The 27,155-nt window shown below is 40.9% G+C and overlaps 2 protein-coding genes across 12 annotated transcripts in view; one reads left to right on the top strand and one right to left on the bottom strand.

The window, feature by feature from the left end:
• The window catches only part of FYTTD1 (forty-two-three domain containing 1), a 38,987-nt gene extending 36,496 nt beyond the window's left edge, over positions 1–2,491 (bottom strand). For 2 of the 3 annotated variants that reach the window (XM_005670139.3, XM_021070193.1), the window contains exon 1: positions 2,253–2,452. In XM_005670139.3, the coding sequence (XP_005670196.1) occupies positions 2,253–2,355 (103 nt within the window). In that variant the 5' untranslated portion in view covers positions 2,356–2,452. Of the gene's footprint in view, positions 1–2,252 lie in introns of all 3 variants that reach the window. The other variant, XM_003358772.4, reaches the window with a different exon arrangement.
• The window catches only part of RUBCN (run domain Beclin-1 interacting and cystein-rich containing protein), a 63,650-nt gene continuing 39,011 nt past the window's right edge, over positions 2,517–27,155 (top strand). For 5 of the 9 annotated variants that reach the window (XM_013982359.2, XM_021068219.1, XM_005670134.3 and 2 more), the window contains exons 1-2: positions 12,754–13,023; positions 25,998–26,151. In XM_013982359.2, coding sequence (XP_013837813.1) covers positions 12,959–13,023; positions 25,998–26,151 — 219 coding nt within the window. In that variant the 5' untranslated portion in view covers positions 12,754–12,958. Of the gene's footprint in view, positions 3,067–12,753; positions 13,024–25,997; positions 26,152–27,155 lie in introns of those variants that run through there. The other 4 variants (XM_021068222.1, XM_021068220.1, XM_005670135.3 and 1 more) reach the window with 3 other exon arrangements.

Genomic DNA, 27,155 nt, shown 5'->3' with positions numbered 1-27,155 from the left:
TATTCACAAAGTATAATTGTCTAAAATAAATATTTCTTCATCCTATCTCTGAAAAATTCTCCAAAAAAAAAAAAAAAAAAAAAAAAAGGCGCGGGGGGTTGAGGGCACCTGACAGAAGGTTGATAAGTTCATAAGGGAGTAAAGAGACCAAACCCTATTTCAGCTATCCATTGAACTTCATTTCTAACTTCAAAAAGAATTATCCCTCAGTTTTCACTTGAACATCCTAATCACCAAACAAAATACATACAAAAAACTTAGGGGAAAAAAGAAAAAACTTAGAAAGTTAAGAAATGCATTAGTTATGAAATACATCTTTAACACTTCCTTCATCTATAGCCCAGTGCTCTAGAGCCAGATTGAAATCCTGACTCCAGCACTTACTTGTTGTATGACTTTGGGCAAGTTATTTAATTTCTCTTTGCCTCAGGTTTACAAAATGGGAAAAACGACAATGGCATATATATATATATATATATGGGGGGAAGAGAGTGTATGTATGTAAATATAGTGTTTATTTTGTACCAGGTACTGTTCTGGGCAGTTTATACATGCCTATTGACTCATTCAATACAGCAACCCTTGGAGGTAGATTAGCACTATTATTATCATCACCTTTTTAGAGATGAGGCACTGAGAAGTAATTTGCCCAAGACTACTACGTTCCTACTAAGTGGCAGAGGCAGAATTTGAACTGAATGTGATTTTTTTTTCATCAGGAGTATATACCTCATAGGGTTATCATGGGACTTAGTCAACACATATAAAATGCTTATTCCACTGCCTGACAAGGAGTAAGGACTCAATAAAGATTTGTACCACACACACACACACACACATTTGTCTTTTGTTTTTTTTTTAGGGCTGCATGTACAGCATATGGAGGTTCCCAGGCTAGGGGTCAAATCGGAGCTGTAGCCGCCATCCTACACCACAGCTCGCCATCCTACACCACAGCTCACGGCAAGGCCGGATCCTTAACCCACTGAGCAGGAATCGAACCCGCGTCCTAGTGGATGCTAGTCGGGTTCGTTAACCACTGAGCCACGACGGGAACTTCTCGTATTATATTTTTTTCTTGACCTTAGTTCAATAGATTTCTCATTTCTTCGGAGGTCTTTAGGAATAGGCAAGACTTAAGGTCAAACCTATGATTTCTGATGATTTGCTTGATTTACACATTGGGTTCTAACTTGTGGCAATCATAGAAACCAAGAGTTCTTGACTTTTGACCAAGAACTATGCAGAAAAACCACAAAAGAAAAGAAAAGAAAAATACCGCCCTTGGAAAAGCCGGGTACTTTTCAAATATCCGACAAACCGACAAACTGGAGGCCACAGAAAGGGCAGGCAAAGCTAATACATCAAATCCATAACCTAAATTCCGACAAAAACGGAATTACTTTAAAACCAAGTAAGCAAACACAGAAGACCGATGCCTCAATAGTGTTAGGTCTAAATTTTTAATTGAATCGCCAGTCTTCCTACTTTTCACCTAATCACCACCAAACCACCCCACTTTTCTAGATTCTACGCTTTATCTGGTTTCCCCAACCCTGGTTTTCGTTTCGTTCTGCGCTAACGTGCTAACTTGGAGGCCTGGCTGGGGAGAATGCGCTCTTCTAGGCACTACCTAATACCCCACCTGAAGGCCTTCCTAACGATCGTTCCTTTCCGTCAAAGCGCCCGTCAGAAACGGCCAAATCTCGGGGCGTCTTTACGCTTCTATTTGGCGCCAGGCCGTAGGCCCGGGCGCAGAAAACGCCCAACCAGCCCATCGCTGGAAGCACGGATTTAACCGAATCAGCCGGGCTCTCGAGGAGCTTTCCTCAGAAAGGATGGCTCCGTCGGACCCCTGCCTTCGCCCCCCCGCTAATGCCCACAGTGCACAAGCCTGAGGTGAAACCTGCCGGTTTCCCTCACAAAGAGCCGGGGTCACCCGCGAGTGGTAGCGCCCCGCCGGGGCGAAGAGGGTCCGCCCCCCTCGACGTTCCCAAGCTCCGGGCCCGAAGCGCCCCCGCCCCCTTCAGACACATCTCCGCCGAAGGGACACTCCACCCCCAGGCCCTCAGGCCCGACCCCAACACCAGCGAACGCTCGCCGGGTTCCCCATCAGCCCTTCCTTGGTTCCGCCCACCCGCAAGAAAACTCGATCTACAACTGCGGCCGACCGCCCCTTCCCCCACCAACCGCGGTACTTGGATCCACCCACACCTCCTCCCGCTCCAACAAGGTCCGACTCGGCTCCTCACCCAAAGACATATCAATTTTGTCGAGGTTTTCATTGCTGCGGGCTTTCGGCGGCGGTGGCGGGGTCGCCGCGGCCCCCATTAACCGGGTACCAAACCGGTTCATGGTTAGAGACGTCGCGTAGGAGCAGTCAGCGGAGAAGGCCAGAGGCTGAGGCCTGTCACCTCCCACTCACGCACGCACGCAGACTAGCTGCACCGAGGGAGTGCGCACGCGTGCCGCCGGCGTCCTCCCCTCCCACCAGCGGCCGAGGGCTGGGGGAGGAACCACAGAGATGAGTGGCGGGCGAGAGCGGCCCCTTCCACGCGACTCGCGCCTAGCGGCTCTTGCTGGAGGGGAGGAAACCTTGCAGCCGCTGCGGTGGCCACTAGCCAGCCAGCTGTTTCGGCAGTTCGCCGTGCTACCCAAATTATGTTGGACCCTGAGCGCCTCAGAATCACATGCCTTAAATGAGATCATGTTCCTCTGTGCCCTTCGAGTCCTTCCTGCTACAGAAATGCCCTCTAAGCTTTGGTACACACGAATGTTCACAACCCACTGCAATGCAGCCTCGGAGGCAAAACAGACCCTGCGAGTGTGGGTGGCAGAACTGCGTTCTAGCTCCCCTCTCCCTGGCCAGCTCTTCTACCTGCAGCTTGTGGAGTCGCCACGTCTGGACACAAAGCAAAGACTGCACTGATAATTCTTGCGTCACCACACTAATAAAAGTAAATGCTAACGTTTCCCATATCTGTACCACTTCTCAGCTGGCACTCTCAAAACATTTTGCATGGTACTGGCTATCTTAATAAGACCTCACCTTCCTTTGGGAGAGGGGTAAGTACTTCTGTTTATTTGGCTGCGTTTTTCTCTAATTCATTTGCGTTGAGAATTGATAGGAAGATTCTTTTTTTTCCCCCTAATCATCTCTTTAGGAAAATTTCTTAATATTTGATGAATTCCTGCATAACAACTTTTTCCTCCTATTGACAAAACGTGATATTCCCTCTCTTTTTACCTCCTTCTCCTCTAAAGTAACCCTGCTTGTGTGGACGTATTTTGGTTATATCATCCTCAGAGGAGCTTAAATATCTAAGACATTTGCATCTTGGGAAAAAATCAGGGTCAAGTATTCTGGTCATTTAGGAATCTCTGCAACCTTCCCCCTCTCCACTTCCTAAAATTTCTTTTTGCATAGAAATGAACCAGTGACCTAAAGTATCTCAAACCCACAATAGGCTGTACTTATTTTTCGCCCAAGACTCAAATACACCATAAGAGAAGCGTGAATCAGCTGAAGGGGCACCTTTGAAGGGGTACAAGACACTTAAATGGGAGAGGAATGTTTGGACTCAAAAAGACCCAAGAACAATATTCAGCATGTCAAGGAGAGTAGCGTGTATGCTCTTAGCACAATGTGCTTGATTTTACTACTATTCCACTCTGTAGTTGCCACCCCTCTCCCTACTGTTAAAAACTAGGGAACTGGATTGTATAGATGTACAAGAGAGACCTTGGTTTTATTAAGTGGTACCTTTTTACTCAATTGAGCTATTCACCTTGTGAACTTGGGAGAGTGTCTGGGCCTCCTACTCATCTTCAAAGCAAGTAGTTAAACTAAATATATGTTATACTTAATTATTTCTAAGATTCCTTACAGATCTAAAATCTTTTAGGCAAAAGACATTTTTCTCCTTGCTGTCCTTCTCTCACTAGAAATAACTTCTGCAATCTCTACTTCTTTGTGGGAGCAAACTACAGGGAGGAATGTTGGGTTTTCTTAATTTTGTAAAAGGAAGAAAATTAATGCATTTAGAGTTTGGATACTATTTGTTCTATAGGCAGCTTAAAACAGGTAATAAGAATCCCAAATGGATAAAATCCTCCCCATATCAATTTATAAAGATTCCCTTTTATCCTGGTCATCTTCCCAAAACTGAAGCTCCATACCAAATCTCCTTAGCTCTAAAGGTTGTACTCCCCAGTGTTTCATGAAGCTATCCTAGCTGTTTTGTTTCAGACTTTCAGATTTCTCCAAGAGCTGAGGGTCTCAGGGTCTCAGAGCCATTGCCCAGATTCCCAAGGAAAAACCAGAAAAAAAGAGGTGTCATAGGTAAGGATGGGTCAGTCACACACAAAACAATACAAAACAAAACGGCAACGTGAGACACACAGCAGTGTGAAGTGAAGAGGGAGACAAGCCAAGAAATCAGACCTGGGGCTTGTCCAAAAAGTTGACCAGCCAGCTACAGGGCTGGAGTTAAAAGGTCAACCCTGCAATTTTCTGGGGCATGAGAGGCAGCTATTCATTTAATCATATATTCATTGAGCGCCAGGCATTGTAATAGGCCCTGGGGATAAAATAGGAAGCAAGAAGAATTCTATCCATATCTTCACATAACTTGCAAAGCAAAAAACATTTTCTGAGCACATATTGTAAATAAAGCACTGTGCTGGATGCTTGAGCATATGGCTTTTGTCTTCAGTTCAGCAGCTTCATCTAAATCAAAATGAACATAGAATTCAAGGAGTTCCCGTCGTGGCTCAGTGGTTAACGAATCCGACTAGGAACCATGAGGTTGTGGGTTCGGTTCCTGGCCTTGCTCAGTGGGTTAACGATCCAGCGTTGCCGTGAGCTGTGGTGTAGGTTGCAGATGTGGTTCGGATCCCTCGTTGCTGTGGCTCTGGCGTAGGCCCGTGGCTATAGCTCTGATTAGACCCCTAGCCTGGGAACCTCCATATGCTGCGGGAGCAGCCCAAGAAATAGCAAAAAGACAGAAAAAAAAAAAAAGTATTCAAGCAGGCTTGATTTCATACTTTGTAGATAAGAACATCTAGAATGGCCAGATAAAATACAAGTCCCGTTAAATTTGAGTTTCAAATAAACAATGAACAATAAACAATGTTTAATATAAGTTTGTCCCAGGTTTCAGATAAACAGCAGGGTTTTTTTTTTTAACAGAATATTTCGTGTAATATTTAGGATATATATATGTATTAATATATATGTATTTTTCTTTTTAGGGCTCCACCCATGGCGTATTGAAGTTCCCAGGCTAGTGGTGGAATTGGAGCTGCAGCTGATGGCCTATGCCACAGCCACAGCAATGCCAGATTGGAGCTGCATCTGTGACCTATGCCACAGCTCATGGCAACTCAGTATCCTTAACCCATTGAGTGAGGTCAGAGGTCAAACTCCTTATGGATACTTGTCCAGTGGGTTACCAATGAGCCACAACAGGAACTCTTGGATATATTTATACTAAGCAATTATCTGTTGTTCATCGGAAATTAAATTTTAACTGGGAGTCTTATGTTTTTAGTTGCTAAATCTGGCAACCTTAACAGCATCATACTTTTCTATTAACACATTCTGGCTCTGTTTTCACAATGTGCATAGAGATCTATACTCTTTTCAAAGGTAAGCACGACTCATATATTTCACCCCTTTTTTTAATTAGTTTGATGTATCTATTTTTTTTTTTAGGTGACACCCACAGAATGTGGAAGTTCCCGGGCCAGGGATGAACCCAAGCCACAGCAGTGACAATGCCAGATCCTTAACCTCCTGAGACACGAGGGCATTCCAATAAAAGACACATTTAGAGTGTGTGGTTTATACAAATATGAAATACATACCTGTGAAAATACCACCATAATCTGGATAATGATAAATAGATTAATTTGAATTTTTTTTAATTTTATATAAATGGAATCATACAGTATATACTCTTTTTTATCTGGATTATTTCACTCAGCATAATTGTCTTTCACTGCTAAGCATTTGGTCTTTCACCATTAACTATGATGTTAGATTTGTTTGTAGATGCCCTTTATCAGATTGAGGATGTTCCTTCTACTCCTGGTTTGCTGGAGGTTTTAGTTACGAGTGAATGTTGAATTTTATCTAATTTTTTTCTTCATTTGAGATGACCAAATGTTTTTTTTTTAATTTATTAATATGGTAAATTATACTGACTGATTTTTCTTTTCTTTTTCTGTCTTTTTAGGGCCACACCCATAGCATATGGAGGTTCCCAGGCTAGGAGTTGAATTGGAGCTACAGCTGCTAGCTTATGCCATAGCCACAGCAATGCCAGATCTGAGCCACATCTGTGACCCACACCACAGCTCGTGGCCACGCTGGATCCTCACTGAGCACTGAGTGAGGCCAGGGTTCAAACCTGCATCTTCATGGATATTTGTCAGACTTGTTTCTGCTGAGCCACGACGGGACTGATTTTTCAAATGGTTGAACCACCCTTGCATTTCTAGAAAAAAACCTACTTGTTCATGGTGTGTTATCCTTTTATTTATTTTTGAACTTGGTTTGCTAATATTTTATCAAGGATATTGTTTCTTTTTTCATGAGTGATATTGGTGTATAATTTTCTTATAATGTCTTTTCTGATTTTGGTATCAACTCTTATGCTTTGCAGAAGAATATTTTTAGAATTTATTTGTTTATGTAATTTGTATTATACTGGAATAGTGGAGCTAGGTATAATTTGTATTATATGTGGGTACAGTATATATTAGTTAGGTATAACTTTTTTTTTTCTTGGCCGCACCCATGGAACTTGGAAGTTACTGGGCCAGGGATGGAACCTTTGCCACAGCAGTGACAATACCATATCCTTAACTACTAGGCCATCAGGAAACTCCTATTATTATACATAACTCCCTTAAGTTACTTGGATGTACAGTACAATTTTTTTTCTCTTTTCTGCTCAGTTCTTCTCTTTACCTATTGTGCCACTGTTTTCTGCTGCAGTAGCTTTTTTTTGCCACTTTGCTACAGCTTCCTCTTTTTCTTTTTCATTGCCCTTTTCTTTTATTCTGACTGTTTCTAGCTGCTCTAGTCTTCTACTTTTTTTTCTTTTTATGGCTATACCTGTGGCATATGGAAGTTCTCAGGCTAGGGCTGGAATTGGAGCTGCAGCTACAGGCCTGAACCACAGCCACAGCTATACTGGATCTGAACCACATCTGCAACCTACACCATAGCTTGCAGCAATGCCAGATCCTTAACCCAATGAGCAAAGCCAGGAATTGAACCCAAATCCACATGGACACTATTTCGGGTTCTTAACCTGCTGAGCCACAACGGCAACTCCCTAGTCTTCTACTTTTTAATCTCAGGATTAATTCATTTATTCAAAGAATTTGAGTCCCTACTCTGGACAAGACACTGCTACACAGTACAGTGATACAGCTGAAACCATGACAGGCAAGAGAGCAGACATAGCTGGACTAGTCTCCAAGTCCCTGATTACCCGGTTTCTTGGACTAGGTAACCTGCTTGAATAGACAGAGGAACTTGAAGGGGAATTCTTCCTGGGCTCAGGGGTTGGACCTCTAGCCCACTCCTTATTAGGCCTTGTCTTCTCTGGGCGAGGCAGGGGTTCTGTCAATCAAGGGTTCCAGGTCAATTCACTGAGTGACTAATTGTGGAATTTTCTAAAGCTACTCTGATTTACATAAATCACACAATTTCCTCCTAGTTATGTAAAGATTTCTACTTTTTAAAAATATATCCTTAATTTCCTCAGTTTTTAATAGATGGTAGTCTAGAAAGGCTCTGGAGAGTCAGGAGTCTAGGTTCTCCATGGTGTTGGACAATCTGAGAGCAAGTTGCAGAAACGACTACATAATATATATCTAAGGATATTCTTTTATATCAACATGGTAAAAAGATCGAATTGAGGAAATTTAACATTGATGCAATTCTATCCTCTGATGTATAGTCCATATTCAGATTTTCTGATTATCCTAATAAATAATTATCTTTTATAACAATTTCTTTTCCAATCTAGGATCCAACCCAGCTTCACATGCTGCATGTCTTTGTCCTTCCCCCTTTGTCTCCTTTCATCAGAAAAAGTTGTCAGCCTTTCCTAGTCTTTTATGATATTTATATTTTTGAAGATTGAAGGCAGTTTTTGCATAAATTGTCTTTCAATTTGGTTTTGTCTTATTTTTAGCCTATGATTAGATTTAGGTTATTCATTTTTGTCAGGAATACTACATAAATGATGTTAGGTCCTTCTCAGGACCTAACATCAGGCAGCACATGATATCATTTCATCTTTTTTTGCTTTTTAGGGCCGCACTCTCGGCAGATGGAGTATCCCAGGCTAGGAGTTGAATCCGAGCTGTAGCTGCCAGCCTACACTACAGCTCACGGCAATTCTAGATCCTTAACCCACTGAGCAAGGCCAAGGATCAAACCTGAAACCTCATGGTTCCTGGGCGTATTCGTTCCTGCTTTGCCATGACGGGAATTCTAATGTCATTTCATCTTATTGGTGATCTTAACTTTGATTACTAGGTTAAGATGATGTCTACCAAATTTCTTCATTGTAAAGATACCTTTCCCCCCCCACATATAATGAATAAGCAATCTTCAGGGAGATGATTTGAGACTGTGTACCTATTCTGTGTAGAAACAAATTTCACTGACAGCTTTAGCGTCCACTGATAATTCTTGCCTAAATCAATTATTACATGATAGCTAAAAAATAGTGATTTGTCTCTTTCTATCATTCCTCTACATTCATAAGTTGACGTTTTACTGTGAAAAGAGCTTTACTTCCCCACTCTCTCTTCCTTCCTATTTCTATTTATTTATTTGCATACTTATTTATAGACACTCATAGACTCATTTTGTGTTAAAAATTCTCTTCTGAAAGCAAAAGGGTGCAGGGTGTATAGGTTGTGCTTACTTTTGAAAGCATATAGATATGTATACATACCATAAATTAAACAGATTTTGATACTCAAATTGCTTTGGACTTGGCTAGTGGGCAGCATCTCTTACCTTTTAAAATTTGAATGCTTTATTTTATTTTTTATTTTTTTTGTCTTTTAGGGCCACAGCTGCGGCATATGGAGGTTCCCAGGCTAGGGTTCAATCGGGTAAAATTTGAATATTTTAAACAATCTGCTAAGAATAATTTTAGTGAATAAAAAGAAAATATTCATGCCGATAATTGGTATTTGTTGAATATATTCAAGAAAGCTATTTCTTTTCTTTTCTTTTTTTCTTTTTAGGGCTGCACCCACAGCCAAAAATATATATATATATATATATATATATATATGGTATTTGGATAAATGATTCTTGAGTGAAATTGGGTTTCTGCCATTGTTATTCTAGGATCAACTACTGTTTGTATAAAAATTTCATCTTGGTGATCTTGAAAACAAACAGATTGATCAAGATCAATAAAGTTCTTCAGAGTTTTTGACTTTTAAAACATTAATTTAGCAAGCAGTTGCTAATAACACGATTACATGAATATAACGCATATTGAACCCTGATGCTAGATATTCTTGCATATTTGACAACTTTTGCCTTTGGATCCCAGATGCACAAAATTGGGTTAATCATAATCCTTGGTTCATGATATACTCTCACCATTTTCCATGATTAGTTAATTATTTTAAATAATTGATTATAATTAGTTATGATTTCATTCTTAGTTATTTTTATTTTATTTTATTGCTTTTTAGGGCTGTACCTGTGGCATATGGAGGTTCCCAGGCTAGGGGCTGAATCCGAGCTGCAGTTGCTGGACTACGCCACAGCCACAGCAATGGCAGATCCAAGCTGCGTCTGTGACCTACACCACAGCTCATGGCAATGCTGGATCCGTAACCCACTGAGTGAGGCCAGGAATCAAATCCGCATCCTCATGGATCCTAGTTGGGTTTGTTAACCACTGAGCCACGAAGGGAACTCCATTCTTAGTTATTTTTAAAACTCTGCACCTACAAGCCCATCACTCAAAACAAAAGCTGGAACAGACAATAACCTTGTGACCTGGCAATTCTACTTCTAGGTATGTCCCCAAGAGAAACCCTTGCTAATGTATGAAAGGTGACGTGTAAAAGAATATTGTTGAAGCACTGTTACAATAGCAAAAGCCTGGAAATAACCCAAATGTCTATCAGTGGAAGATAGCATGAATAAAGTGGTATATTCACACAATGAACTATTATATAGCAGTCAAAAATCAATGAACTATAGTGACACACAATACAAATAAATCTTATCAATGTAATATTAAGCAAAAAAAGGCATCAACGAATAAATACAGCTTAATACCCCCTCCCCCACCATTATTTTTTTGGCTGTTCCCACGGCATGTGGAAGTTCCCAGGCCAGGGGTCAAACCCATACCACAGCAGTGATTGGAGCCACTGCAGTAACAATGCTGGACCTTTAACTCGCTGCACTACAAGGGAACTCCACAAAAAATTTTTTTAAATAATAATTTTTAGGAATATGGATAGATGCAAAGAAACTATATAAAAAGAGAGGCACGGGAGTTCCTGTCGTGGCTCAGTGGTTAACAAATCTGACTAGGAACCATGAGGTTGCGGAGTTCTATCCTTGGCCTTGCTCAGTGGGTTAAGGATCCAGCGTTGCTGTGAGCTGTGGTGTGGGTCACAGACGTGGCTCTGATTCCACGTTGCTGTGGCTGTGGCATAGGCTGGTGGCTTCACCTCCGATTGGACCCCTAGCCTGGGAACCTCCATATGCTGTGGGAGTGGACCTAGAGATGGCAAAGAGACAAAAAAAAAAAAAGCAGTGTAATTATAAACAAGGAATTTAGGATATGGTGATCTGCAGTGAGGGAAAGCAAAGTGATGAGATGGGGGGAGCAGGCACATGGCTAGTGTAGGTTATTGTCAAGTTTATTAACTGACTCCTTTAAAAAAAATAGTGTAAACCCAGTCTTGAATATATGATGGAATTCCTGTCTTCTAGAACTTTTACTACAATTTTAATTCTAGAATTTCTTGATACAGCTGAATGACTTTCATGTAAATATATGGTAAAATCATGTGGCATTAATTTGAAATTATACTATATGCCAAAAAATAGAATTTCATACATTTGTAGAAACAGAAGGTACTGAAGTCCCAATGACTCATCTGCTCCTTTCTTAAACTGTGTAACATTTTAGTAGGAAAACATAGAAAGTTTGAACAGAGTATTTTTTATATAAATGGAAGTTAGCATAATTTACATTAAAAGTCTCTTTCACTTCACTTTTAATTTACAAAGTCTTCTGAAATTTGAAAATTCCTGAAAGTCACGTATTATTTTTAGCAGAGTAACTAGTTTTTATGGAGTTAACCTAGATTCCCTCCCTAACAGAGTAGTGCTGATTCTATGGCCTTACCATGGCTCTAATCCTAACCTCCTGCCATAGTTTAGGCCTAGACTTGCAAACTAGTATCTCAAAGGCCACATTTAGCAGACTTTTTGTTTGTTTTGGAAGGCCTGTGTAATGTTTACATTTAAAAGAAAATTTTGCCAATATTTACATTTTGAAATTGTGCTTAAAACATGGATTCCAGCTTTATTGAAAAATCAGAATATTTGGTAAGTCCAGGCCCAGATGTGTCCATTTGGCAACATTTGATTATAGCTAAGGTGTGACTTTCCTTCTTGGATGAGGCACTGGGGGTTCCAGTTCAGAGAGTTTCTACAATTTTCCTGCAACAGGGTCACTTCAATCATTGGCATTACTTGCATGGCCCATATAGAGATTTCCTACTTCTTTTCATATCCATTCTTCTGCCCTTACCTCCAACAAACTACGTACTCTATTTCCTCTCTTCAGTGTCAAAAGTAGCTTTCAAAGCAGGATGGATCAAATCACTTCTTCATTTGCATATCCTTGATTTGCTCCTAATTGTTTTTAGGGTAAAATTCAAACTTCTTAGAATGGCTTGGAAGTTCCCTCGCGGCGGCGGCACAGCAGGTTAAGGATCCAGCGTTACCCCAGCTGTGGTGCAGTTTGATCCCTAGCAAGGGAACTTCCACATGCCACTGTGTGCAGCGCCCCCCACCCCCACCCCAAAAGAGTGAGTGAGAGAGAGGAAGAGAAAGAATGACTTCAGGATCTGGTCTTCCAGCTCACTCACACCATTTTGTTCTTAACCTCTTCCCAGCTGATTACTACTCAGAACTAGCTGTTCCCAAACCAGCATGCCTCTCCACCTTCTCTTCCTTCTACTGGCTAACTCATACTTAAAAACTCTGTCTGCCATCAATCCTCCAAGGAACCTTCCCCCAAAGCCTTTCCCTCCTGATCTTCTTTTGTGATCCCAAAGCAACTTGAACTCTTGAGTTTGTGAATTCTTCATTAAAATATTTGAGGTCCCTAAGCACTACCAACAGGTGATAAACTAGGATACGCTGAACTGGGGTTATCCATACTTGGATTAAGACTAGCGTTATGTTCTACTCTAGACTTCTGACCGAGTTCGGTCCCAAAGGTGAGATGTAACAGGAGTGTGTAACACCAGTAAGGACAGGAGTCCACCGCACCAGTACGTACACCCGGTACGAGCGCAGGTGGGCGTTCCTGACCCTGGCTCTCCGCTGAGAGTGCGGCAGCAAGCCTGAAATTAGGGTCTGAAGTCAGCAGCGAGCTCAGCCTGGGATTGGATAGGGCGGTGCATGCTGGTAGCAGCCGGGCCTTCGAAAGTGCTTGCTGGGAGTTGTAGTTCTTGGAGCCGGAAGTGGCAGGCAGGGATAGAAACCGCAGCTGAGGCAGCAGTCACTGTTGGTGCCGTCACCCGGCTGAGTGTATAACCCTAAGCTCGCTCGCCGTGGGTGCCTCCTCGGTTCCCGGGGGGCTCCGGCAGCCCTGAGGGGCAAAGCGGCAGGACGCCTTTCTTCAGAGAAGAGGCGACGTCGCAGCCCCGGATGCGGCCAGAGGGCGCGGGAATGGAGCTTGGCGGCTGCGAGGAGAGCTTGCCGGAGGAGAGCAGGTGGGCTGGGAAGGGGCCGGGGAGTCGCTGGCGGCTGGATGCGCTGAAGCCTGGGGGGCTTAGGGAGGGCTCCGAGAGCACAGGGAGACGTGCCAGGCGCGACAGGCATGAGGGCAACTGTTGTGGGCCACTTGTTTGGGAAGAAATTCTGAAAGGAGGGACGAGCAGGGCGTGGATAGGGCGGACGAGGGAACCGGCGTAGTGAGGGTGAGGGAGGGGGAATAGGGTATGTTGAGGGCAGGAGGAGCACGAGTGGGTGAAGCTCAGACCCTAGGCTGCTGGAGAGAAGGTGGATATTGAGAGGTGCTCTAAAGAGATTTTATAGGCCAGAGTCTCTAGATAGGGGTAGGGGACAAGGTTGGTGCCCCGACTGGAACTTGCGGTGACAGCAATTCAGGCCAATATTAAGAAGGTTGGAGTAAGAATTTCTGGGAGCAAAGGTTAGGTATTATGAGTGGCCTAGAAAGAAGCTTAGGCAAGATGAGTGTGAGGAAGAAGACGTGAAGGAGGGCCTGTGGATTAAAGTGGGCGATTGTAATGGGAGTGGGCGGCTTGCTAATAAGATGAAGTTGAGTGGTTGCTCTTTGTCAATGCTAGATCCTTGTCAGAGAGTAACAGGACCTTCCTGTTGTTTACTTTTCATGTTTAAACCCTTCACTCCGTCCTCACAGTGCAGCTAAACAAGTTCCCATTTATTTTTATGAGACTGAGTTTCTGTTATTGAGTTCATACCTTCTAGAAATTAGAGAATTTAAGATTTTAAAAACTACTCTGGGAGTTCCCATCGTGGTGCAGTGGTTAACGAATCCGACTAGGAAACCTGAGGTTGCGGGTTCGGTCCCTGGCCTTGCTTAGTGGGTTAAGGATCCGGCGTTGCCGTGAGCTGTGGTGTAGGTTGCAGACGCGGCTCTGATCCCGCGTTACTGTGGCTCTGGCGTAGGCCGCTGGCTGCAGCTCCGATTCGACCCCTAGCCTGGGAACCTCCATATGCCGCGGGAGCGGCCCAAGAAATAGCTAAAAAGACAAAAACAAAACAAAACAAAACAAAACACCTACTCTGATTAAATAGTGGCTTGGACTCTGTAGAGGCACTTCCTATGTATAGGGGTTGCTTCATTAATAACTCTGGTCTTAGCCTCTTAAGATTCTGGAGTGAACAGGATAGAGCAGGAATGTGGCTTAGGGAAATTTTTTTTGACTGGAAGTGGAATATTTACTTCTGAGAAAATACCTACAGGAGAGAATTAATGAAATATTGTACCAGGGTGAAGACCTGGGTGTTTTAAAGGGTGACTCCTCTTTCATGTGCACAGTTAACCTGCGGCCTGCTGTACAAAACCTGGGCTGACAGGACCTTGGGGTTCCTGCCTTAGATCTGTGAATGATGTGGTCAGTGAAACTGAATATCTTACTTCCCTTTTCCATGTTTCAATTTCTGCTTATGTATATTTGGCTATTCATTCTTCCTCCAGATGTCTGTAAAATGCTCCATGTAGAAGGTGTCATATAAATTCTCAACAAATTTTAGGATTATTTTATTTTCCACCAGTTCGTGTGAGAGAAGCTGGGTTGGAAATTCACGTTCAAATTTCTTCCCTATCTAGCTGAGTTAGTTATTTATTTAATGTATTTAACAAACACTTACTATATACTAGGCATTGCTTAAGAGTCTGACAAGTATTATTTACTCTTCATAACGACTGGGTGAGAGAGGTACCACATTATCACCATTTGGCAGATGAGGAATCTGAGACAGGACAGGATAAATAACATGCCAAGGTCATATGCTAAATCCTTGGTAGGACTGGGATTGAAACCTAGGCTCCACTTTTAGTTATTTATTTTTTTTGCTTTTTAGGGCCTTACTCGTGGCATATGGAGGTTCCCTGGCTAGGGGTCTAATCGGAGCTACAGCAACGCCAGATCTGAGCCGTGTCTTCGACCTACACCACAGCTCATGGCAACACCAGATCCTTAACCCACTGAGTGAGACCAGGGCTCAAACCTGCAACCTCATGGTTCCTAGTCAGATTCGTTTCCGCTGCACCACGGCCACGGGGAACTCCCCAGGCTCCATTTTTAATACCTATACTATGCTGCCTCTCATTATGCTAATTACTGGGACAAAGATTGTGTAAGGTAGTGAATTGTGTAGAATTCTTTGCCCACCATTAAGGCCAATAGGAGCATTCCTTTGCAGTTATCTTTTTCTATTATTCTTTCCATGCCTGCCTCTTAACTAAGGAACTCTAGTCAAAACTTCTTTTCAGCATGGGATTGTCCTCACAAAATCATTCACACTGTTGCCATAGTCTACTCTCTGTTGGTGGCTGGTTAACTCAGAATGTGTTAATGGGACTTCATGGCACGGATGACATCTTTAGTTCCAGATAGTCAGATGGTAAATAACATGCCTTGTGCCTGAGATTTTAGGCACTGTGGCTGAGTCACTATAAATCTAACCTTTCTATGGTCAATAACACACTCAATTCAGAAAACACCTTGATGAGATGGCATCATTTTTTTAATATATGAAGGATAAAAGTTATTTCTGAAAGTGGTTGATGTGGTGAAATGTGCATAAAGTCTGTAGGCCGGTAGATCTGCATTTGACTTCTACATCTGCTGTTTCACTTGGCTCATCCTGTCTGGGAAGAATAATGCCTTCCTGACTGGTAAGTTGTGAGGGTCCAATAAGATAATATGCATAAGGCTCCTCACAGAGTGCCTGGTATACAGTGAGTGCTAAAAATATCTGCTTACATCTTCTCTCCAGTTTTCTTGAAATAGGGTGAATGTGTGCTCTTCCAGTTGCAGTAGTATCATTGCTTGTTTTTCCTCCTTCCATGGGGCTTCTCTATCCAAGTTGAGCTAATTGGGGACTGGCTTAGCTTTTAACTTCACCCTTGGAGTGGAATATCATAGATTTCCCTAGTGTTTTCCATCTAGCTAGTCATCACTCTAGCATAATGCCGTAGTGCTTAAGGGATGATGCTTTATTTTTCCTAGGGTTTCTTAAATGCCAGTTATTTGAAGCTTGTCTGGTGAATGGTTCTCTAAGCATTGCTCTGTCATCCTCAACTGCCTTGGGCCATGCAATCTACTTCTGAGCTTGGAACCCAGCCACCTGCACAGTTTTCCTGGTGCAGTGATCCAGATAGAGTCAGAATTCAGCTGTTAAAATACTTTTTAGTGTTTCTGAACTGAACTCATTCCATTGACTAAAACCTTTTCCTCCTCTGTTCTCTATCTCAGTTAATAATGTTTTCTGTTCAGTCAACCAAGCCAGAAACTTCAGAGTGAAATTTGATACCCCCCTCTCCTTCATTTCCCATATCCAAGCAGTCATCAGGTCCAATGAATTCTATTTCTGATTTTTCTCTTGAAGCTTTGTTTCTTTTTCTCTATTTCCAAATATACATTGGCCTATGTTACTGAAAAATCCAGGGAGTATTATTGCCTCAGAAATGGCCAAATGTAGGTGCTTAAACAAAAATTTGTCCCTATCTGTAAGCTCTTTTTCTTGATGTGTTGGCTTCATTCTCAGGCAGATTGTTCTACAGGATAACCCTTAGTAACTTCAAGTTTAGCAATCCAACCAAAAAGAAAAAAAAAAAAAAAAGCAATCCCCAAAATGAAAATTCCAGGGCTGACTCTTTTGGACTGACTTGTGTTATGCTCCTGTTCTTGTAATCAGGTATAAAATATATTGCTCACTCAGGCCTAAATTATATGCCCAACCCTGGATCCTGGGGCGGAGTGATACTTTCCTGGAACTTCATGGACCAGATTAAGTGCTAGAGGGGTGATTCCCCTGTGAAAAAAATCAGTGTTCTGTTACTGAAAGAAAGGGACATGAATTCTGGGCATATATAAACAAAATATTCACTAAGACCTTTATTATTTCTCATCGTAGATTCATTCAGTAGTCTCCTAAGCTCCCAATCTGAACCCAGTCCCTCCATTCCAGACAGCCTACCAGCTTAATTTTTCAGAAGCAAAGTTACTGTAGTATTTTGCTCAGAAATGTTCAGTGATTTCTCATTGAAAATAGAAGGTCAAAACTTCCCTGGTATTCAGTATGAAGTTTCCAGTTACAAAACCATGGCACTCACTCTCACATCTCCTTCCTCACCATTCTGATTCTTGCTCCTCTACATTCCCTGCATTGCCTCCTTTGCCTGGAGTGCTCTCGGTTGTCCTTTAAATAATGCTCCTTTAGAAGGCATCACTGACCTGTCCTTTTCCGTCTATTATTACAGCATTTCTCACTTCCTCCCTTGCATTGGGAATGCCCTGAGTACCCCAAGAGCTGGGGACTCTCCCTCTTTAACCACCATAAGCCCAGTGCATAACCCAATGCCTGACATATAATTGGTGTTTAATGAATATTTTTGTTCAAAGAATGAAAATGATAGCAATTTGGTCATGCGTCTCATGGTTGAATAGGTGTCGGTAATAGTGTTGCCATTGAAAGGGCCTCTTTTTTCCCTTTTTGTTCATTTTCACTTTAATCTCCATTTTCTGTTTCTTCTCTTTTTCCTTTGACCATGCTCTGGCAGTTTTATAACACTCGTTGCAAAGCAAGAGGATCACATGGTTTTTGAGTAATATATACTGCTAGTCCAGTTATTAGTACCCAAAGCTCCCCTAGAAGCATCCTCTTGAAGCTTTTGGGGGAGATGTTATTGTCAGAACCCAGGAGCAGGAGGTATATCAGCTGACAGCAGGGACCATAAGCTGAATCTTTTCTCAATATCTGCTGTTCCCACAGCTGTTTCTGCTTTTTATAGCTGCTTTATCACTTCTTCCATAAACCCACTTTCCTGTTTTGGGTTTTGATTTGTAATCTTTCCTCTGTAAGTTTGACCAGCCTACCTGGGTAGTTATAGACCAGCTCTGTCCAACATGGCCACTAGCCACATGTGGTAATTTAAGTCTAAATTAATTAAAATTAAAAAAAAATTTTAAATTTCAGTTCTCTAGGAGCTCTCTTGTGGCATAGTAGGTTAAGGATCTGATGTTGTCACTGCAGTGGCTTCAGTTGCTGCTGTAGTGTGGATTTGATCCCTGGCCTTGGAACTTGTACATGCCGTGAGGATGGCCCCTCAAACTTTTTTTTTTTTGCTCTTTTTAGGACCACACCCATGGCATATGGAAGTTTCCTAGGCTAGAGGTCGAATTGGAGCTACAGCTCCTGGCCTATGCCACAGCCACAGCCACGCCAGATCTGAGCCACACCTGTGACCTACACCACAGCTCACGGCAACGCCGGGTCCTTAACCCACTGATGGGGGCCAGGGATCAAACCCACATCTTCACGGATACTAGTTGGGTTTGTTCCCACTGAGCCACAATGAGAACTCCTCAATTTTTTTTTTTTTTTCAGTTCTTTAGTCACACTGCACAGACTTCAAATGCTTAATAGCCACTGTGGCTAGTGGCTGCCATATTGGACAGCACAGATACAGAGCATTCCCAGCATTTCAGACAGTTCAATTGAACAGTGCTGTCATAGACTTAAATCTGCATTTTTCAGGCTAGAATTGCAGCATGCTTTCATGTTTTTAGTTCCTCTGGTTCAGGCTCACTTGAAGTGTAACCCACACTTGATTAGGAGGAGAGAAGATTATTAAAGAAAGTCATAAACTGTAGTGACTATATAGGGACTTGGCAACCTGTCTCTCAGAGTTTGTGGGGCTAATACTCTTTGCCAGTGAAACTCACAGGAACCCTGCTGGATTGGAGAGATGATTGATTTTTGACTAGAAGACAGCAGAATCCCATAATTTCTAAAGGGTTCTCAGACAGTCTCTCTTTGAGCTCTGCATTTGGATACTTTTGAGAAGAAAGTAGTGAGGGTTATAATGCCATTCCTCTTCACTCCCGCTTTCAAGACTGTGTTTTTATTTTTTGCTATACCTAAAGACTCCTTTGAGAATTTTAGATTTTCTAAGGGGTTTTTTTGTTTTGGTTTTGGTTTTTCCTACTTTTGTTATTTGCTCACTGTTTTATTGCCTTCTGGCCAGAGAATATGTTGTACTACTTATACTTTTGAGGATCTATTGACTTTGTGTGTGTGTGCGCATTAGTATGAGGACAATTTTTGTGACTGTTTTATGCATGCTTTTAAAAAGGATTCTTTAGGATGTTGTTTTCTAGATGTAGTAGAACAGCTTTGTTAATTATATGTTATTCGTCACTTCCGATCACTTTTTTACTTTTGGTTTTCATGATCTCTCATTACCATTGTTTTTCTTTTTTCCATTTCCATTTTTCTTTTTTTGTTTTTGGCAGTTTTTTTTGGTGTGTGTGTGTTTTGTTTTGTTTGATAAATGTTTTGAGGACATATTATTACATACATAAAAACTAGTAAGAGTTATATTTTCATTATTCCCTTTGTCTTTTTAAATGATTCTTGCCTTGAATACAACCTTGATATTAATATTATAGTTTCCTACTTTCTTGTTTGATTGTATATTTTGTTTTAAATGTTGAGCTTATTCTATTGATGTTTATTTTTATCTCATATCTGTTTGGTCTTAATTCTGTTATCTTTTAAAAAAGATTTTTAAAATGTTCTCTTGCTGTTTCCTTGCTTTCCTTGGCGTTTTTTGTTTGTTTTTGCTTTTTAGGGCCACACCCCGTGACATATGAAGGTTCCCAGGCTAGGGGTTGAATTGGAGCTATAGCTGCTGGCCTGCACCATAGCCACAGCAACACCAGATCCGAGCCGTGTCTGCAACCTACGCCACAGCTCATGGCAATGCTAGATCCTTAACCCAGTGAGCCAGGGATTGAACCTGCAACCTCATGGTTCCTAGTCGGATTTGTTTTCCCTGCGCCAGGGTGGGAACTCCTCCTTAGCAGTTTTTGAGATGGTTTAGTTTTAGTTCTAATGATGGTTACCTTTTACTTTAAAATAGTATTCCCTAAAACTGAGGCCACTGAGATAGTGTCTTTCCCCTTTTGCCTGTGTATGCCTCCTTTATCTTGCTTGTAAAGCACGCTTCTATCCAGACAACATAAGATATGACTGTAAGGTAATGAGATTGACCTTCATATTTGGCTCATGAAATTGACCTTACTGTTTTGTAGTAAAACCTTATGTTTCTTTCATTCTATCCATTAAGCAGATTTGAGTCTTTGTTATATGCAAGGTCATCCGATGTTGAGGAAGTCTTTCTAGTCATCTTCCTTCAGTGAGAGCACCATGAACGTAAACAGGGCCTTGGAATCTGCTAAGAAGAGATTTGACTGTAGTTTAAATGCAGTTAAGATATTCTTTGACTGTGGAGCACTGGCTAGTCTTAGTTACGTCGCAGACGGTTCAGTCTTAGAATTTTCTAGGTACCCCTTCAGATTTAATTGGATTCGTTAGATTTATACAATAGATGTTCAAAAGAAAAGGATGGAGAAAAGAGAAATAATACTGTTATTATCTGCTCAGTGGTGGTGCTTTCTGCAAATTATCAATTACACTCCAGTATGAAGCAATTGTTGTTCTCTCCATTCTACAGATGAGGAACTGAAGCTTAGAGTTTAATGGCTTGCTCAAGGATGCACAGCTAGTTTGTGGAGAGCTAGGGTTCAAATTCAGGTTCGCCTGATCGTGAAGCTTGTTCTCTTTCCATTGAATGACATTGTCTGTTTATTAAAATACAAAATAATACAGAGAAAGACAAATACCATATGGTATCACTTACATGTAGAATCTCAAATATGGCGCATTTGAACCTATCTACAAAACAGAAACAGACTCACAGACATAGAGAACAGACTTATGTTTGCCAGTGGGAAAGGGTGGGATATACGGGGAGTTTGGGGTTAGTAGATGCAAACTATTACATTTAGAATGGATAAGCAATGAGGTCCTACTGTATAGCATAGGGAACTCAATCTCTTGGGATAGACCATGATGGAGGACAATATAAGAAAAGGAATGTGTGTATACACACACACACACACACACACACACACACAACTGAGTTACTTTGCTCTACAGTGGAAATTGGCACATTGTAAATCAACTATACTTTAACTTTTTGTTTATTTATTTATTTTAATTTTTTTATCTTTTCAAGGGCCATACCTGCAGCATGTGGAGGTTCCCAGGCTAGGGGTCTAATCAGAGTTGTAGCTGCCAGCCTACACCAGAGCCACAGCAACATAAGATCCGAGCCACGTTTGCGACCTACACCACAGCTCACGGCAATGCCAGATCCTTAACTCACTGAGCAAGACCAGGGATCGAACCTACAACCTCATGATTCCTAGTTGGATTCGTTAACCACTGCGCCACGACGGGAGCTCCAGCTTTAACTTTTTAAAAAAAGTGAATTTCCAAAGGAAAATAAACAATAATAATTCTCAAAAAAGAATAAATAATAATAGGTGATAAAAAATAAAATAAGATGTAGAATACAAAATAAATAGAAAAAACATGGTCCCTCTCCTTAAGGAAGTCAACCATATACTGGTAAATAACAATGGGTTTTTTTAAAAGGGTTATTATTAGGAGGAATGGTCTATTGACAGCATATATTATGGAGTTTCTAACAAGAAATTGTAGCAGGTCAGGTTATTTAGACCCTCTTGGAAGAACATTGAACTGAACCTTAATCCCTGCATTGAACAAGAAGAGAATCATTCCATGTGGAAAGGTCTGCATGAATAAAATCATGGAAGTAGGTGTGAGGTTAGCATGTTTGTAAGACAGTGTGGTAGACACAGAGACTGTTCAGGTTGAGGAGTACTGAGCAGCATGGAGAATTTTTGAACTCTACTAAGGAGTTTGCACATCATCAGTGGTTAGGTTTCTGATGTAAGAGATTTTCCATCCTTTTGTTAAATTACTCATTATTAAAATGTAATAAATTTGATATCATTAAAAGTTCATATGATTGGTGAAGCATTTGTTGAATAGTATGAAGTTATAAAGAGTGCCTCCTTAGGCATTGAGGTTGCCCCCCTAGACTTTGAGTTCCACTTTGAGATTTAGGCACTAAAGGGATGGTACTGCCAATGGTTAGGGTCTCCTAAGTGCCCCAGAGCTGAGAGACTGTATTGACTCAAGTATTTTTTTTCTATAACTATATTATTTATTTAAGAAGCATCATAAATATTTAACTACATACTCTACAAGTTAAATACTGTGCAGTTAAAAATAGAAAACTTAGAGCCAGATAAGAAGAAAATTAAATAAAAATTAAACATGGTAATTTCTTGCTACCTCAGTGTTAACAATAATTATTACCCTTAATTATGTTTTTCTCTACTTTAAGAATGAACCCGTTACGTTCCAAGAAGTGCTTTCTGGCATTAAAATCTTAGGTTCTTGCCTGACCACAGTCTTTCAGCATAAAATGTGCCTCGATGAATGTTGCATGTGAATGCTGGGTGATATCCAAATAATTATTACCAAACAGGTTTAGCCTAGGAAAGACTGACCTCACTTGCTCAAAAATCTGGTTAAAGAATGGGGAGGGACGTTTTATTTCTCTTGGTGATCTGTTTATTTGCATCTAAGATTCAAGTATGAATGGATTAATCCAGCCACTGTATATGGGCTTCAATTGAACTTTCAACTCTCTGAAAATGATAACAGTGTAATTAGGATAAAAGATCCTTTAAAAAGGTAAAGATATTAGGCAGACTAGCTATGTAAGTCAATTTTTAAAAAAATTTTACTTTTCTTCAATATGAACATACACCAAATACAGATGGTTTGGTACATCATAGAGTGTGAATCACATCCTTTTGTAGCTTTGATATCTCAGGGACACTTTATTTTGTGGAAGCAAAGTTCTTTAGTTTTATCCAGAGGTTGTTAGTAGATCTGAATGTTCAAGATTTCTAGGATTTCAATGCTCTTAGTATAATTTGGAATCAAACCCTAGAGTGATAGGGTACTTGGTGACTACTCTCAGGATTTATCATGGTGTTCCTTTGACAGTTAAACTTGTAAGCTCAATACACATATGCAGAGTCACTTGAGGAACCAGACTGGCTTTCAGGCCTGCAAGAGTTGACTGTAACCTGCTGGAATGTAAAACTATCAGTCAGAACAGGCCAAATTAGCTCTGAGGAAGCGTAGGAGATGGAGAATCACTGAAGCAAAACTTGGGAGTCAGTTCATTTCTGTGATGGCAGTGTCTCACAGTTCAGCAATAAATGACCTTTTCAATGCCCACCTCAGTCCTGTGTGCATCTGTGTTATCTTGAAATGTCTCTCAGGACTGGTTTAGAAATAGAATAGGCTGACAGGTACATGAAAAGGTACTCCACATGACCAGTCATCAGGGAAATGCAATTTAAAATCACAGTGAGGTGTTACCTCATACTTGTTAGAAGAGTTGGCATCAAAAAGACGAGATGAGCGTTGGTGAGGACACAGAGCAAAAGGGACCCTGTGCATTGTTGGTGGGATTGGGGCAATAGCTATAGAAAAGGGTATGGAGATTCCTCAAGATATTAAACCTAGAATTACCATAAGATCTAGCAATTCTCCTTCTAAGTGTATATCCAAAGGAAAAAAAAATCACAGTTTCAAAAAGATATCTGTACCCCCAAGATTTTGCAGCATTATTTAAAATAGCAAAACATGGAAACAACCTAAGTGTGTATTGACAGATGAATGGGTAAAAAAACCCAAAAAACCAAAAACCTCTCTCTCTGTCTCTCTCTCTCTCACACACACACACACACACACACACACAGAGGAATTTTATTCAGCCGTAAAGAAGGAAATCTTGCCATTTGCAACACATGAATGTACTTTGAGAGCATTATGCTAAGTGAAATAAATCAGACAGAGAAAGACAAATACTATATGATCTCACTTATATGTGGAATCCAAAAAACCCATGCAGTTCTCTTGTGGTGCAGTGGGTTAAGGATCAGGCATCATCGCTGCAATGGCTTGGGCCACTGCTATGGCGCAGGTTCAGTCTCTGCCCAGGAACTTCCACATGCCATAGGCACAGCTCCCCAAGACAAAAGCAAAAACAACCTCCTCTACCTCAAAAAATCCCGAACTGGGAAACAAAGAACAGATCAATGATTGCAGGAGGCAGAGGATTGGGGGTGGGGGAAATGGGTGAAGGTGGTACAGAGGTACAAAGGTACTGTAAGATAAATAAGTTTTGAGGATGTAATGTACAGTGCAGTGGCTATAGTTAACAGTACTGTGTTGTATATTTGAAAGTTGCTAAGAGAGTAGATCTTAAAAGTTCTCATCACAAGAAACAAAATTTATAACTGTGATGTGATAGATGTTAACCAAACTTAATATGGTAATAACTGCACAATATATATTTCACTATATATACATATATATGTATCAAATCATTATGTTGTGCAGTTATATCTCAGTAAAACTGGGAAGGGGGAAGAAATAGAACAGGGAAATCTGATGACTCAAATGTTTAATGCCATAAGGTTGAAAAAAGCCTTATGTCTCCCAATTTGAATAACTTCTTGGTCTCCAAATTTGATCTCAAGGTCTTCAGAGAAGACCAGAATGAGATCTCTCTGCTTTCTCTTTTCATATGATATTCCTGTACCAGACCTAGCTTCAACTTCATTCATTTTATTTTGTCTACCTTTACTCATCCACCTTCAAAAAATGGCTCAGAAAGTGTATAAAACATACAAGCGGTTAGTTTTGAGTACTGATAGAATAAAAAAGTATTTTAATTCAGGACTCTCCTACCCCTAAAGGTACCTATAGGTATTTAAATGATATTAAAATTGTTATGCTGAAAGTTACTTGAAGAAATTATAATGGTTCCCTTGACGGTCCTTGGTCCTCGAAGAGGGAAGAATAATAGTATTCTAATAAGAAATGAAAAGGCTAGGTAAAGTGTGCAGCATAACAATTGAAGGAGAAGGAATTTGATACCTCATCTCCTCAGGTTTTCCTTAACCAGTTTGATTCTGTGCATCCACTTCTTTTAATTCAATTGCAACTAGTTTTAAGTTTTTATTGGGTTGGAAACTGATGGGGATTAAAGGAACCTTGAGGATCCTTTAGGGCAGCAGTTTTCAAACTCTTCCTCTAGAGCACTTCAGATAGTCCAGAAGAATAAGCCAATTATTGATTGATTTGGGGACCCATCCCAAGTGACTCAGTGCCAGTCATTTTTGTCTCATTAAAACATTTTTGTCTCAATTTTAGCTTAAAAAAATCATGGAGGAAAGTCATGGGTAATTTGTATTCTTATCTATAATATTTGTGTGCAGATAAATGTATTTGGTGCTAGAAATATAGTTAATAAAAACTTGCTTTTTTGTTTTTTTCTTTGGCAAAAGATTTCTGGTTTTGGAGTTCCTGTCGTGGCTCAGTGGCTACTGAATCTGACTAGGAACCATGAGGTTGAGGGTTTGATCCCTGGCCTCGCTCAGTGGATTAAGGATCTGGCATTGCCATGAGCTGTGGTGTAGGTTGAAGACACAGCTCAGATCTAGCGTTGCTGTGGCTCTGGCTCTGGCGTAGGCCGGCGGCTACAGCTCTGATTGGACCCCTAGCCTGGGACCCTCCATATGCTTTGGGTGGGGCCCTACAAAAGACAAAAAAAAAAAAAAAAAAAAAAAAAAAGATATCTGGTTTTGAGCAGATGCCCTCCTCTCTTTGTCTATTGCACATGTAATGTCATTGCCCAGAAATGGATCTTAACAGGTCACACTCTTAGAAACATAGGGTTTTAGCCTACTTGTGTGAGGATGAAATGATAGTAGATGGAGATCACCTTACGAAGCACAATATGCAATGTAAATATGAGGGGTGGTTTTTGTTTTTTACCTTAGTTTTCTTTACAACTTCAGTCCTCTTAGGATTAGGTCTTCTGCCCAAGTGAAAAATTACTAGGGGAAAGAATGTGGGGCAGGAGGCTTCTGTCTTAGACTTTCTTTGACAAGGTCAGCATCAGGTACAACAGACTAACTAACCATTGGTATAATTGATGCCCTTGCAGGAGGGAGCACTGGCAGTTGCTGGGTAATTTGAAGACTACTGTGGAGGGTTTAGTATCAGCCAATAGCCCCAACGTCTGGTCCAAGTATGGTGGCCTGGAAAGGCTTTGTAGGGACATGCAGAGCATCCTCTATCATGGGCTCATCCATGACCAGGTATGTAGACTCCTTCTTATTTTTTGTTAGAATCTCTTGTTGGAAAGAAATAGTTGTATTAAGTTGTGGGCAGGGGGAAGATCTGTGAGCCCTTGAGAGCTGGACTGTGATATGGTGATGATGAGGAGGAGAAGGACAATGACGATGAATCATTGAACTCTTCTTCTGAAGACTATCCTAGGATGTACCTGAGAAATATTTAAAGGACATTATCATTTTCAAAATATTAGCATCTTTTTGTAGATAACTTGTTGATGCTTATGAATGGTATTTTTAGTTATAGCTTACCTTTTTTAATGTAAACTTCATTGATGTTGAACTTATTAAGGATATTTTCCTTAATATCCTCAAACATTCTAATAAGCATTGAGTATTAAAACTGAGTGGAATCTAATAATACTCAATGGCTTCTCCTTTATCTTCGGCAACTACTCATTTGCTGTTGTTTATTTCCTTTATTTTTATTTTTTTTGTCTTTTTTGCCTTTTCTAGGGCCGCTCCTGCAGCATATGGAGGTTCCCAGGCTAGGGTTCTAATCAGAGCTGTAGCCACCAGCCTATCCCAGAGCCACGGCAACGTGGGATCCGAGCCACGTCTTCGACCTATACCACAGCTCATGGCCAGATCCCTAACCCACTGAGCAAGGCCAGGGATCGAACCTGCAACCTCATGGTTCCTAGTCAGATTCGTTAACCACTGAGCCATGATGGGAACTCCTGCTGTTGTTTAAATAAGGTTTGGTTTTGGATAAAATTGTCAAGTAGGTCATTGGGTTTGATCCCCTTATTTTAAAAAATTAAACCTCACAAATTTGCATAATTTGTGTTCCTGGACATTTATATTCTTTCTATCAGGGCCTAATATTCTTCGCTGAAACTTTCTTAGCCATGCTTGTCTTTCTTTTTAATCAGAATTTATTCTCAGCTAGTAGCCACACTGGAAAACATCTAATCCACTAATTGGTATTAAGATATTCATAGTTGATATTCACAGTGTTCTTCTTG

This window comes from Sus scrofa, chromosome 13, assembly GCF_000003025.6.
Source record: "Sus scrofa isolate TJ Tabasco breed Duroc chromosome 13, Sscrofa11.1, whole genome shotgun sequence".
In the NCBI taxonomy this organism is placed as follows: Eukaryota; Metazoa; Chordata; class Mammalia; order Artiodactyla; family Suidae; genus Sus; species Sus scrofa.
Note: the sequence above shows the minus strand (reverse complement) of the source record. Positions and strands in the feature narration are given on the sequence as shown.